Below are 15515 nucleotides of genomic sequence, written 5' to 3' on the forward strand. Positions count from 1 at the left end.
GGTAACACCCCTGCTGTTCTTTGACATGGGATCTTTTACATCCACTTGAGGGGGCAGATGGGACCTTGATTTTGAACGTTTTATCTGAAAGACGGCACTACCGACAGTGCGGCACTCAGAAAATTGTCAGTGGGGGAATAATTAATAATGAGAAGCAGGTCCAAAAATCCAACAAATATATACTTTTATGCGATCTTTGCAGAACATGTGATCACTAATACCATTATAGTTTTCAGACTCCAGCAAACACTTTCCTTATATTCATCTGCAAAGGGCACTCCCATAAGTGATTCCTCACTATCTCCAAACTGGAATGCCTGTCCAAGATGCATTATTGATAATACAGCATTGCCCAGGTTTGGACAGACCATGCTGCAATGTCAATTAACAGATACAATATCATATCATTGATCTTTAATACAAAGCAAGGTCAGCTCTGAAAAACCAGACATTAGGAATGACTGTACAAAATCATCCCTAATGTACATCTGTGGACTTTAGACCTGCAACAGTCTATAATAAGGCTGTAGCCCATAGGCCTGAAGTGATTGAATCAAGAATCAATACAGCGAAGGTAATTGCTTTGAGTCACTTGACTAAATAAGACAGACCAGCTCCTTGTTGCTTTGCCAGCCTCACACTCGCAACCCAGAGGATATAGGCTGACAATGAGCAAATTAAAGTGATGAGCAAAATCCTGCCACTTGATATTAAAGATGTAAGTATTGATAAAACATTTCCTCTATAATCATGTACAGAAGACCTGAGGTCCTCAATAGTCCAATGGATTCTGTACAGCACAATGCAGTCAATTAACACTAAAGGCATTGGGAGCTTGCACACAAATATGTGCAAAGCTTACCAAGACTGAGAGAATTGCTTAGATTCCAAGGCCTCAGAGCAGCACTCTAGTCACCACCACCTTTAAGGGTCAGTGAAGGAGAGAGCTTGATTGAAAAAAATTACCTGGCGCTCTCACCTCCCCCAACCCAATTGGCAATTAGGATTCCGTCATTGGCTACTGCAGTCCAAAATTATGAATCCGACCCACAGACATGCTTCGTACATCAGGTACTTTGCACTAAGAGCAGTAGAAAAATATTCGAGAATGAAGCTTGTTCACGTGCATAGAGTGTTTTATCAGCTGGTACCAGTGATGCCGAGTGGGGGCCATCAGCTCAATCAGGTCTTACCTAAAATTTAAAACGTGACCCATCTCCTCAGCAGTCACAATTCCCACCTGGGCAGCAAGGATCAATGGCCAAAAGGTTTAGGCACGCAACATTCGTACATCTCAAACACCGCAAATCGACCACTGTAACTGTGGCAGGAAATAAGCAAAAAGCCAAGAATGCAGTTTATGTGGAACCTCCACTGAAGTTACACCAGTTGAGCGGGAGAACCTCTGTGAAAGTTCAACCCCAAAACATTTGATGGTTTATCAATTTGTTCCGAGTAAACTGATACTGTTGTTGTGCATAATTAGCATATCTATGGGAGAGTAAAAATCTAACATTTTTACAGCACAGAAACAGGCCAGCTAATTGGTTCACGCTAGTGTTTATGCTCCTACCCCTCTTCATCTAACTTTCTCAGCATAACCTTCAAGTCCTTTCTGCCTAGTGTTAATCTGGCTTTCCTTTAAATTAATCTATGCTATTCGCCTCAACTACTTCTTGTAGTAGTGAGTTCCGCATTTTAACCACTCACTTCCAAGAAGTTCCTCCTGAATTCCTAATTGATATTTATGGTCCCGAGCTTTGGGCTTCCCCACAGGGAAGGTTCCTCAGCCATACAGCAAGGTGCTGAGAACATAGGCCTTATAAACCATCAGCTTGGTCCTTGGTGTTATCCCATGCGCGTTTCACGAGTCGGGCAAAGGTGGTAGCTGCTTTCCCTATGCGTGTGTCAAGCTCTGCATCAAGGGATAGACTGTCTGTCACCGTGGACCCAAGGGAGCAGCATTTGCTAATCACTTCCAATAGGGTGTTATTTAGTGTAATCAGGGGTGCAGGTGCAACACCTCATCCCATGACCACAGTTTTCTTGACACTTATAGTCAAGGAGAACAAGTTACAGAACCTTAGTTAGGCCACACTTAGAATATTGCGTGCAATTTTGGTCGCCACACTACCAGAAGGACGTGGAGGCTTTGGAGAGGGTACAGAGGAGGTTTACCAGGATGTTGCCTGGTCTGGAGGGCATTAGCTATGAGGAGAGGTTGGAAAAACTCGGATTGTTTTCACTGGAACGACGGAGGTGGAGGGGCAACATGATAACGGTTTACAAAGTTATGAGCGGCATGGACAGAGTGGATAGTCAGAAGCTTTTTCCCAGGGTGGAATAGTCAGTTACTAGGGGACATAGGTTTAAGGTGCGAGGGGCAAAGTTTAGAGGGGATGTGCGAGGCAAGTTTTTTTTTTACACAGAGGGTGGTGAGTGCCTGGAACTTGCTGCCAGGGGAGGTGGTGGAAGCAGATACGATAGCAACGTTTAAGAGACATCTTGACAAATACATGAATAGGAAGGGAATAGAGGGATATGGGCCCCGGAAGTGCAGAAGGTGTTAGTTTTGGCAGGCATCAAGATCGGCGCAGGCTTGGAGGGCCGAATGGCCTGTTCCTGTGCTGTACTGTTCTTTGTTCTTTCTTTGTTTGTACAGGAGAGACATTCTATGAGTCTTTGTAGCTGAGTTTCCATCTGAGCAACTAGAGCAGAATCACCAGCGTAGAGGAGTTCGCCGATCAGGACATGATATTTTTTGCCTTCGCTTTCTGCCTTGATATCTGACCTAGTGTGCAAATAGACTCCTTTCACATCTGCAGGGAAGGCAAAGGTCAGGAGCATGAAGAAGATGCCAAAGTGGGGGCTACGACACAACCATGTTTCACTCCATTCTTCACTCTGAAACTGTCAGAAGTGGAGCCATCAAACTGTACAGTGCAGTGCATGTTGTCCTGGAAGGAGCGGATGAGACTGAGGAGCTTTGGTGGACAGCCAATGTTTCCCAAAATCTTGTACAGCCCTGCTCTGCTGACGGTGTCAAATGCCTTAGTGAGATCTATTCTTCTTCTTCTTTGGCCTCCTTGTCTCGAGAGACAATGGGTAAGCGCCTGGAGGTGGTCAGTGGTTTGTGAAGCAGTGCCTGGAGTGGCTATAAAGGCCAATTCTAGAGTGACAGACTCTTCCACAGGCGCTGCAGATAAAACTGGTTGTCGGGGCTGTTACACAGTTGGCTCTCCCCTTGCGCTTCCGTCTTTTTTCCTGCCAACTGCTAAATCTCTTCGACTCGCCACACTTTAGCCCTGCCTTTATGGTTGCCCGCCAGCTCTGGTGATCGCTGGCAACTGACTCCCACGACTCGTGATCAATGTCACAGGACTTCATGTCACGTTTGCAGACGTCTTTAAAGCGGAGTCATGGACGGCCGGTGGGTCTGATACCAGTGACGAGCTCGCTGTACAATGTGTCATTGGGGATCCTGCCATCTTCCATGCGGCTCACATGGCCAAGTCATCTCAAGTGCCGCTGGCTCAGTACGGTGTATATGCTGGGGATGTTGGCCACCTCGAGGACTTCTGTATTGGAGATACAGTCCTGCCACCTGATGCCAAGGATTCTCCAGAGGCAGCAAAGATGGAATGAATTGAGACGTCGTTCTTGGCTGACATACGTTGTCCGGGCCTCTCTGCCGTAGAGCAAGGTACTGAGGACACAGGCTTGATGCACTCGGACTTTTGTGTTCCGTGTCAGTGCCCATGCGCTTGTTGATTTCTGCATTGAGAGACAGGTAACTGGTGATAGTTGAGCGTAGGTAGGTGAACTCTTGAACCACTTCCAGAGCGCAGTCGCCGATATTGACGAATGGAGAATTTATGACGTCCTGTTCCATGATGTTCATTTTCTTGAGGCTGATGGTTAGGCCAAATTCGTTGCAGGCAGCCATAATCCTGTCGATGAGTCTCTGCAGACACTCTTCAGTGTGAGATGTTAATGCAGCATCGTCAGCAAAGAGGAGTTCCCTGATTAGGACTTTCCGTACTTTGGTCTTCGCTCTAAGACGGGCAAGGTTGAACAACCTGCCACCTGATCTTGTGTGGAGGAAAATTCCTTCTTCTGAAGACTTGTAAGGTAAAGGGGTATACTGTTCCCTACACTTCTCTTGTAGCTGGTGTATGGAGAGGATCATATCCACAGTAGACCAGCTAGCATGAAAACTACACTGTACTTCCAGGTACACTCAGTCTGCAAGTAAATGGAGTCTTTTAAGTATGACCCCAGCAAAGGCCTTCCCCATGACTGAGATACCTCTGTAGTTGTTGCAGTCTCTTATGTCACTTTTGTTTTTGTATAGTGTGATGATTTTGGCATCACACATCTCCTGTGGAACACAGCCTACTTTCCAGCAGTGAAGGAGGTCATAAAGGTGTGGAAACAGATGGGACTTTCTATGGTTGAGCAGCTGGGCTGGGATTCAATCCTTGCCTGGTGCCCTTCTGTTCACTAGGCAGCCTATGGCCTTCTTGAGGCGATTGGTGTGTCCCTCAAGTTGGCACCTGCCGGCATCTCCTGCAACCAACATATAGGCGTGCGTCTTTCCTCTGGACACCAACCTACAGGGTCGAGAGGCGTGTGCAGATGCTGGGCAAGTCTACACCTCCTGAAACTATGCCTAGGCTACACAGCAAACAAAGAAAGGTCACTTTTCGTTTTGGAAGCTGGAATGTGAGGATGCTCCACAGCTGGTGTACGCAAGACAGCCTGATTGACCATGAGCTACATAGGCTCGGTGTCGACATTGACGTTCTACAAGAAACCAGATTAGCTGAGACAGGCTCTACGCGAGAGGCTGATTACACCTTTGACTGGCATGGAAAGAGTGAAGATCACCGTGAGAACGGTGTAGACTTCAGTGAGCAACTGGTTGACCGTCAATTGAGCACCTGTAGCAACCTTGGAGTGCCTCATCTCCCTGCGGTTATCACCCGATGGAGGCACGGTTAACATCATGTGCGTCTACGCACCAACTCCGAACGCCAGCATCTCTCCCCCACAAGTGGAAATATTTTCCCTACATCTACCCTATCCAACCCATTTGTGATTTTAAAGCCCTCTATCAAGTCACCCTTCGGTCTTCTTTCCGAGAGAAAAAAAGCCCCAGCCTGCTCAGTCTTTCCTGATAAGTATATCTATTCAGTTCTGGCACCATTCTTGTAAATCTTTTTTGCACTTTCTCCAGTGCCTCTTTTGAGAACTTGGAGACCAGAACTGTGTACAGTACTTTTAAGTATGTTGTTCCGTTGTACTATAAGGCTCTGAAAGTCTGCGAGTTGCAATCCTGGCCATTATACTGAGATGCCTCCAGCATCAGAGTTTACAGAGTCAGTGGAAGAGCATCTAATTTGTATGAGGCCAAGCAGGAATTCCTGTCACAACGGAGGCATCTCCAGTGCCTGTCTGCTGCATGAACTAGAAGAGAAAAAAAAAATGGATTGCCTGATCAGCATCAGCAGCTTCCAGGCATCCCCACCCTGCAGGCACTAGCTATGTCCCCTTTGGCCCTTTGCAACTGGGGCCCTGCAGTTTTACAGTGGAGCTCCCTAAGAAATTTGGGAGTTAATACTCCACTGCTCTACTATTCTCAAATACGATGCAATATTCGAATAACCTAATATCCTGGCTGATTTAGCTCATTAGTTTTGACCAGAATATGGGTTTAAGCTATCAGGAAGGAAGAAAAAAAGCAGCTTTAGATCATAAGCAGGTACAGCAACAGACACCTTACCCCGTCCACCATGATGTAGGCTCGGTCATGGACACCATTCTGGGGTGAAGCCAGTGGGGTGGCCTCAGTGCAATTCATTGGCAGGGTATTTCGATAAAGCATATATCCAAAATACTGTGAAGAAGGAAACAATACATTCAGCTCAGCAAAGTTGTAAAAAAAATTGTCCAGTTGCTTTATGACTAAGAGAAAGAGTAAGATGACAGCTGCACTGTGGAGCAGGTACCAGGGGAGGCACAATATCAGACACAACAGCCCCTTTGGGAGTGGAGGGTGCAGACAGAGGCTAAACAAGTGTACCACTGACTCAACTGAGGAAAGAAAACTATTAATATCTTAAGGTACTTTAAAAAATTGCACTTATTTGAATAAAATTGGGGTCAGCACATATAAGATAATCAGAGGGTTAGATAGGGTGGATAGTGAGCGTCTTTTTCCTCGGATGGTGATGGCAAACACGAGGGGACATAGCTTCAAGTTGAGGGGTGATAGATATAGGACAGATGCCAGAGGTAGCTTCTTTACTCAGAGAGTAGTAGGGGCGTGGAACGCCCTGCCTGCAGCAGTAGTAGACTCGCCAACTTTAAAGGGCATTTAAGTGGTCATTGGATAGACATATGGATGAAAATGGAATAGTGTATGTCAGATGGTTTCACAGGTCAGCGCAACATCGAGGGCTGAAGGGCCTGTACTGCGCTGTAATGTTCCAATTCTAAAGTGAAGCTTTGCTAAAACATTTAAACAATAGAACAATCAAAACCTAGAAAAGGAGAAATAGATTGCAAAAAGGTCTAAAATAAAAATAATCTTAAATTTCTAAACTGAAAATTCGGTTTAAAATTACTTACCTGTGAGTAAAAAAAAATTGCTTTGTGAAATGCAAAGTAGAGCCAGAGTTGGGATAGAAGGTTCAATTTAAAATTGAGAAGATCCACATTAAAATTGTGCCAATTAATATTTTTTTTAAAAAGATAAAGCAGGTCACCTGATTACATAAGATCACCTACTGTGTGAGACACGTGGCTCGGTATATCTGTGACAGGCAAGGTGCAACACAATGAAAGTTAACAGCGCCAGCTACAGGCAGGTGAAATTTTTCAACAACTGTACACTCCAATGTACAGAATATAGAATAGATTACAGATATTTTTCAACAGACTTGACCCTGAAACTGTTGAATCTGCATGTGGGTATGGGGGTTAAATAAGGCACAATGCAACATGTCATCTATCTATGGTGGGTTGCCCAATGCATTCCGCTCACTCAAATAACAAAGGTGTGTGAGGGATGGAACAAGACATCTCTAATTTTTGAAGGTTCATTTTCCAGTACTCGTAGTGCTGCTTTTTGTTCTTTTTTGCTTCATTTGTAGAGGTAATGGAGAGGGCTCATGCAATGTATATGGTCTTTTAAAATTCAATCTCCTTAAGCTCACTAACTACACTGTGAAATATCTGTTGCTGTGCTTTGTTTTGTAATTTTGCTGAGTGACAGTGAGCTGTTGCTTTGTTCCGATATGGCAATCTCCACAAGAGTTAAAGGCCTGTATTTCAGAGCCTCCTCCAGTGTAGGTCAGTTCCCAAGCAGAAACATACAGTTGGATTTGTCAAATGACGGGAAGCCCCAATGCTGGGGTCAAATGTGGGTCACAAGTCCGCACAGACGGGTGGCGGGATTTCCTCAGCGATCTCCCCATCTGCATCCAAATAACGCCGGGCAGGCAGGGGAGCCGGCCAATAACAGGTAGGAGAATGAAATTCCGGCAGGTCAATGGAAGGTGCATACTTACAGGCCAGTCTGCAGCCTTCATATAAGCTGCACACAAGAGGGAACTAGAAGGGGTGCAGAACTAGGGAGGCCGTGCAGGAATGGCTGGAATCAGAGGAAGGGTGACTCCATGGTTCAATTACACCTCCCTGGAGGTGAGGGAATGCAGAGAGGAGCTGTTCCCAGTGGACAGGAGGAGGACAGCAATCCTCATGAAGAAGGCATAGCTGAAGGTGGCCAAGGAATTCGGCAGCTGCAGGGTGGTCACACAAACATGGGTGCAGTACTGGCAATGTTTCAATGACCTGCTGCAGTCTGGCAAGATGAGTGGCATTCATAATTGCAAGCTCGCAGCCCAAGAATTGTGAGGCGAGGTGGCTGACCCATGCACCAGGCATGACCGGGGACCAGCGTCCACATTGAGACACAGAGTTGCCAGTTGCCTCATACCAGAGGCCCATGATCAGTCAGAAGTGATCACTGCATTGACAAGACTGAATGGCCCCCCCACCCCCAATGGTGCGATGCTGGACATGTAAAGTTGCCCAGGCTGCCGAGCAGAGCTGGGCTATAAGACAAGACTGACCTTGTATGTATGAGATTGCAGGAGAAGCACATTCACAATGCCAGGGAGAGGACAGTTATGGGAGGTGGTGAGCCATTCATAGCTGTAGTGACGCCGATGGAGGAGAAGGCAATGGAGGTAGGATGGTTTACAGTAGGGCAGCCTGTCGCTGATGGCAAGGTGGGTGTGGAGCCCATTGAGAGCGAGTAACGCGACATCTCCGGGCATTAAACCTTCTGACTAGTTTGAAGTAAGGCTTCTCTATGGGCCTTGATGAACACAGGAAGCTCCAGATCGAGGAGAGGCAGCAGGAGCTGGTTGAAAGTGCAATTCATTAACATTGCTCTTGTCATTCTGCAGGTCCAGTAGTGGATGAGGGACTGATGATGCCTCCAAGACTACCATGGTATGGCCTCATCCATGAGTTGTGTTGAGCGAAGGATAGACAAGATGGCCCCAAGAATCATGGGCCCATTGCCAGGTGTTGAACAATTCCAAGTAAGCAGGGAAGGGCAGGTGGACCTTGAAAGGGTCGATGAGCAGCTGTCTGAAGCCTATCAAGGCTCCTCTCAAGGTGCTCCTTGCATTGACCACATATCCTTGGCCCCTTTGACGGTGATACAAACATTGCAGCCCCGATGACAGAGGCGTCCCTGCACAGATGCAGATGGCCCTGAATGTGCTGGCCCCTCTAGGATCAGGCACCCAGAGGCCGTCTGCTGCGGCCACCTCGTGCACCGGAACAGAAAAGGAAGAAACCGGCTTCCATATTAACTGCAGGGGCTGGGAGGACAGAGCAGGAACCCAGAAGCCTACACATGCACCCACCTAGTATCATTAGAGTCTCACTGGGGGATATTTATTTGCTGAATGCCAAAGCCTTAGAACTTTATTCAACTTTTAAGGGCAATGGTGAATGTAGCCTTAGGAATGATGTAATGATGGGACCACTCAGGTAGTAATGGTGTTTAATGAAAGTCCACCCAGGCTACCTCAGGGAAAAGACTGAATGATTTCTAGGGACATTTAACAGCATTTCAGGAGAAACATGTGCTTATGAATGAATCATGTGTCTCCCTGGCATGCATGTCAATGCCTGTTGACATTGGATGCATGGGTGCATTTCTATTGGCCGTCTGGTCTCGGAGCTTCTCCAAATCATCCTCCGAGGCGGCAGTGCGCTCAATGTGGTCATCCTTCTCCAGTGCAACTCTCCTCTGGAACACCAGGTTGTGCAGGGCGCAGCATACCAACACGACACGAGACCCTCGGCGCATTTTGCAGGGCTCCCCCAGATCGATCTAGGCATCTGAACATCAATTTCAGAGGCCTATGGCCTGTTCAATGGTCTCCATTGTATTGACATGGCATCTGTTGCCAGGTCCTGCTGTGTGAGTGCATGGTGCTGACATTGGCCATGAGGCACACTGTACAGCTGTCCTCTGGGGACAGTGCCCTGGAATACCAAACAGGACAAACCTCCAAACACCCACCTCACGTAAAAGCACCTCCACTCCAACAACCAAAGAGATGCTACTCCATCAGCTTCCCATAGACTATTTCCACATTTTGCCAAACACTTCCTTTGTCCCATACAGACACTGAAAAGGCTGAAAAAATCATTTGCTCCCCTTTGCAGCCGCTTATCTTTAAGCCTTTTAATCTGGGCTGGAACTTAAATATAAAATATGGACAGAATTCAGCACCAGGACCAGTTATACTCAGTTCCCAATTAAATCTTCAGTTAAAATGCTATGAATTCTGAAATAATCAGAATGAGTTTGTTATTTCAATGGGGAATACTTAAATTATAGGCTAGTCCTTTTAATTGATATTTGGACATTCATAGGAAGCAGTTCTTAGATTATACAAACAGTATGCTTGTATTCCTTTGTGTATGGAAGATTAAGGGGTAATCTATTTGAGCTGTTTAAGATGATTAAAGGATTTGATAGGGTAAAGACAGAACAATTTCCTCCGATGGCAGAGTCCAGAACAAGGGGGCATAATCATAAATTGGAGCTAGACCGTTCAGACATGATACCAGAAAGGAATTCTTCGCTCAAAGGGTAGTAGAAATCTGGAACACTCTCTCCCCAAAAGCTGAAATGTTCAATTGACTTAGTCGCAACACTCTCTCCCAAGAATCTGTTGGGACAAAGTCAAATGGAAATTTCAAAGCTGAGATTAGTAGATTTTTTATTAGTCAAAAGTATTAAGGCTTACGGAACCAAGGTGGGTAGATGGAGTTTAAGATACAGATCAGGCTTGATGTAGTTCAATAGTGGAGCTGGCTCAAGGGACAGAATGACCGACCACTGGTCCTGACACTGCGATGGCTGAAGTGGTAAGGTATCAGACTGAGCTGATCATAGTGGATTGTGAGGTAGCCAAAATCCAACCAAATTATAGCTTAGGCACAGAATGGATAGGACGCTTAGGAAAATCATATGATGCTTATAAAAGAAAGATATCAAAATTAAACTTGTTGGGGAAATGCTGTTCTTCAGCATACCTTGCAAATGACCACAAAACACAAACAGATGACCTGCAAAAAAGGGGACAGTGTATGATTTAAAAAATATATATATAACAGAACAAAATTCTTGCGCTGGTCTACTCAGAAAACATGAAACATGCAGCCTTTTAAAAAATATTTGAGTAATCAGCCAGACGGAGGGGAGTGAGCAATGGAGGATTTTACATCATTAAGATTTCCCTTGTCTGAAATGGTAAGGTTTTGCTTCTGGTTGGTCGATTTTGATTATCTCTTCAGGTTCTGACCAATGTGCAGCCCCATTTTTCCATTATAAAAATAACAACCCAGCTTTGCTGCTTTCTGAGAATTGGATGCAGCTGCACTTTGGGTCTTTAACATTATTTTGGGCAGGTTTCCCAGCTGCCTCCAGGTTGGAGTGGAGGCCTCCAAGATGCCAGTAAAACTCGAGAAAAACGTAAGTTTTTTTTGTAATTTTTCTCCTGCTGGATTTAATAAAATTAAAATACCACCCCCCCCCCCCCCATTGCCACTGCAATATCAGGGACAAAATGGTTGTCCCACCTTGCTGGCAGGAAGTTGGGCAGAGCAACGATATAGGTAGGGGAGAAACTGAATGCATCCCGAATCCACTTCCCTTCTCAGTTTCAGCAGAAGATACTGTCCCCATCTCCACTAGACTCCCAGACCTAATGCCTGCTTTCTGCTGGGCTCTTAGCCCAACACTAAGAACCAGAGCTGCACGAATAGTAAGTACTACCAACTCCAGAGCACCTAGACAAGTGAGAAAAAATCATTTTAAAGCTCAATCACATTTTAACTGGAACGTGCAGAACACAAACTGCAACTCCCACATCTCAATTCGTGTAATCGTGAATGCAGATAGTGGGAGGGCAAATAATCAAGGTTCCTCTGTAATGGGGAAATTGTTAACGTGTTTTCTGTTTTTCTGATCGCAAGAATGAATTTGGATAAAATTAAGAACCAAAGCAATATAGTATCCTAACAGCTTTGTGTGCTGCGGGCTAGGGAAAGATAAGTTCCTTTTAAAATGAACATAAAATAATGCCATGTGATCTCAGGCAGCCGTATGTTGTGACTGTTGCTGTTTAATTTGGAAACTCTTGTGATCTGATGAACAGTGTGAAAGAATGAATTGTTTGTGTCTAATTCAATATGACTCACCACTGAAAATACAAAAAGTCTCACCTGTTTCATTTCCACAAATGTCAGCGGGTAAACAGACTTGACTGGGCCAGAGAACGACAGCAAGCTAATCAATTCTGCAACACTCTGCAACTGTAAAATATTCCCAGTCGTTAAAGACAACTTTTGTGTGAAGATTGAGATTATGAACAAAATTCTTAAAATTCAAATGGTAGCTAAATCGAAACAAAATACAAAGCGACAATTAAGGAGATAGATTTGATACAGAACCGCAAAAGATCAAAGCGTTCCATAAACAGAATATTTCACACAAACCACATGGATCCTACTGAGATAGCAATTGTTCCATGAAAGGGAGAAAGAGTGGCCAGTTTTGCCACTTTAGGAGAAAGCCTGGGCAAATTGAGGTGGTGGGCTTTGTGCCCACCCAGTCTGACTGCCACTGATCCTGAAGAATGTTCCTGAATCAGGTGCATTCACATGACCTTGGTGGCTCTTCTCAGATTCCCGTCCACCCTAAGGCGGGGTCATGTTCAGATCAGGCTGCCGCCAGGTCAGCTGAAGAGAAACAGGCTAGATTCTGACAAATTTTCACCACGTTGTGCAAGTGCAGTTGTTTGCCTCACGACCAAGAGAACCCTCCTTAACAGGGAGCCCCTACACCTCTGACACTCCACCTCACTTTCCTTCTTTAAGACTCCCCTTAAAACCTAGCTCTTTGACCAAGTTTTTGGTCATCTGACCTAATATCTCCTTATGTGGCTTGGTGTCACAATTTATTTTATAATGCTCCTATGAAGCGCCTTGGAATGTTTCAATACGTTAAAAGACGCTATATTTGTTGTTGTTATCTTTCAAAATTCAAATCTCTTCCTGTTCATAACAATGGCCAACTAAACATGCAGGCATTCCTTGTGCCAACAATGCTATGGCAGTAGTGACTGAATATGCCTGTCTATTTAGAAAATGGGTGTGAAATTGGTTTTTGCACAGAAAATGGGCAATAACAAATTGGCTTCACTGAGAAAGGAAACTGGGCAGAGTGACTGCCAATTCATTACTGCCACTTTGTGTCACTACACAGGATTAATTTTGCACCTATTGTGATCACATCCCAAGGTGTTTTACAGGAGATATTTGGGCAGATAACCAAAAGCTTGGTCAAAGAGGTAGTTTTTAAAAGGAGGTGAATGCACAGCCACCAACAGTGGAGCATTTGAAATTGGGGACGCTGGAGAGGCCAGAATTAGCAGGTATCTCAGACGGCTGTTGGGTTGGCGGAGATTACAGAGATAGCGAGGAGGCGAGGGTATGAGGGATTTGAAAATAAGGTACTTTCATAGCCACAGGCCACTTCAAAGATTTTTTTTTTTTTACAGTCAACGAAGTACCTTTCAAGTGTAGTCACTGTCATAATGTAAGAAACACAGCAGCCAAATTGCAAAGAGCAAAGTCTTGCAAACAGCAATAAGGAAGCACCGGAAAATCTGTTGAGAGATAAACAATGGCAAGGGCGAACTCCCCTTCTCTTCAAATATCAGAATCTTTTACACCCAACTAAGACAGCAACTGGGCCTCAGTTTAGTTTAGTTTAGTTTAGTTTAGAGATACAGCACTGAAACAGGCCCTTCGGCCCACCGAGTCTGTGCCGACGCAGAATTGCCTTGAACCCATAACCTACTAACTCAGAGGCAAGACTGCAAACACTGAGCCAAGGCTGATGCCTGTCACTAATTCACTGTTATCATATCATGTTTTTTTTTGTACATACATCACTACAAATTCAACCTTATACAACCTCATTAAACCTATACAATCTATTATTACCTTTTTAACTTGTATTAACCCATATGCAAACTTTGGGGTTGCAGGAAGTACTGGACCAGCAGGTAACTTTTTGTACTAATGAAGAAAAGAGAAAAACATGATGAGGCTTTTTACCTCCTTAACAAGTCGAATGCATTACAAGTACAACTCCTGTTACAACGGGCACATCACCATTGAAAAATCATTGAGCAGATCACTTCTATGCAGGCACACACTCCGAGGTAGCGCGAGAATAATGCAATCTTCCCCGTCCCACACGATATAAAGAGCCCTCCCTTTGCCCAGTTTCCCGTTCTTTTTGAAGGAGGCATCAGTGTAGATTCAGACTCTCAAGAATCTTTTTTTATTTCGGTCATGGGATGTGGGCATCGCTGGCAAGGCCAGCATTTGTTGCCCATCCCTAATTGCCCTCGAGAAGGTGGTGGTGAGCCACCTTCTTGAACCGCTGCAGTTCATGTGGTGTAGGTGCACCCACAGTGCTGTTAGGGAGCGAGATCCAGGATTTTGACCCAGTGACAATGAAGGAACAGTGATATATTTCTAAGTCAGGATGGTGGGTGGCTTGGAGGGGAATTTGCAATGGCTCAAGAATGAAATCCATCGCCATCTTCTCAGGCCAAGTAGGTATAAGCAATAAATGCCAGTCTTGCCAACGACACCATATCCAAGAAGGAATTTAAAACAAAATTAAGCAAGGAATTTCAGCTCATGGCTGACCATTCCTGTCCCTGCTTGCATCAGTCCTTTTCAATTAACGTTCTGTGATTACTAATACACCAATCTGAATGCCTGCTCACATATTGTGACTTAATCTGGCAAGGAGCCACATGCCAGCACAAACAGGAGGTTTCGACAGAACCCATAGTGAAGACAGCCAGTGTTATTTGGTGTCAGATACATTGATAATGTTGTGGACATTGTGGAATTGACCTGAAATGTGGAGCATTCTTCTTCAAAGGTGGAAAAAACTCCTGGACAGCTCTCAGACCTCTGTGAAATTATGCAACTCACCAGACTCCTACTTCCATTATCATTATTGGCCATTTCTCCTTCATTCAAAGTCCAGACATCCAGGGTGTGTTAAAGCTCAGATAGTCAGAGTTAGAAAAAAAAAGAGCCAAGTGAAGCTAGGGACCGAATCTGGGAGGTCACAGTTCCAAAATGCAGGTGTATATTCCAAAAATCCAGGAGCAGTTAGGGCCCACCATCAAACCAGGGGTAGTTGGAGCTCCCAGAGTTAGGGGCAGTCATACCTTTTTGATCCAGGGTTTAATCAGTACTTTTCTCACCTCAGAATACTGTGGATCCAAGACTGACTCAAGGAACTCAAGCAAAAATTAAGGCTGCCACTTCAGTGTAGTACTGAAGGAGTGCTGTACTGTTGGAGGTACTGTCCTTCAAATGAGCAAATGAGCTGTTAACCTGAGTTCCGGTCTGCTTTTTCAAGTGGACATAGAAAATCCAGAGGCGTTATCTCTCCCAGTGTTTTTATCAATATTTATCCCTCAACCAACACCACCAAAAACAGAGAAAACAGTCACTTATTGTAATTTGCCCCAGAGTGGCAAGTAGTGGGGAAAGGGCATCGTTGCCATCCAATTAAGGATGGTGGGCAGGCTCTCAAAGCTGGAGGGCGAATCAGAGGCCTTACAGCTTGTAAGCAGCAGCAGGATGCCATGACAGCTGTGTGTGTGAGAGACAGAGAGAAGTGCTTCAAAATGGAGACCCCTCTCTCCAAATGTTTAAAGAAAAAATGGCTTTTGCAGCCAGGCTGCTGAGGGGAACCTCTCTTATAGGGTGGCCTGCAGCTGCTGCTGCACCCAGGCTGGCAGGGAACCTGGAGGCTGACTGGCAAATCCCAGTTGGTCACCTTCAATTGGCCTTAAGTCACTCTTAAAGAGCCCAAT

At 45.1% G+C, this 15515-nt stretch overlaps 1 protein-coding gene across 2 annotated transcripts in view; it reads right to left on the minus strand.

Moving 5' to 3' along the window:
• Nucleotides 1-15515, minus strand: part of glb1 (galactosidase, beta 1) — a 99298-nt gene that overhangs the window by 44712 nt on the left and 39071 nt on the right. The window contains exons 11-13 of one of the 2 annotated variants that reach the window (XM_068055106.1): nt 13609-13683; nt 11824-11913; nt 5786-5899 (exon numbers count right to left, since the gene is read on the minus strand). In XM_068055106.1, the coding sequence (XP_067911207.1) occupies nt 5786-5899; nt 11824-11913; nt 13609-13683 (279 nt within the window). The remainder of the gene's footprint in view (nt 1-5785; nt 5900-11823; nt 11914-13608; nt 13684-15515) is intronic. The other variant, XM_068055115.1, reaches the window with a different exon arrangement.

This window comes from Heterodontus francisci, chromosome 2, assembly GCF_036365525.1.
Source record: "Heterodontus francisci isolate sHetFra1 chromosome 2, sHetFra1.hap1, whole genome shotgun sequence".
NCBI classification, from domain to species: Eukaryota; Metazoa; Chordata; class Chondrichthyes; order Heterodontiformes; family Heterodontidae; genus Heterodontus; species Heterodontus francisci.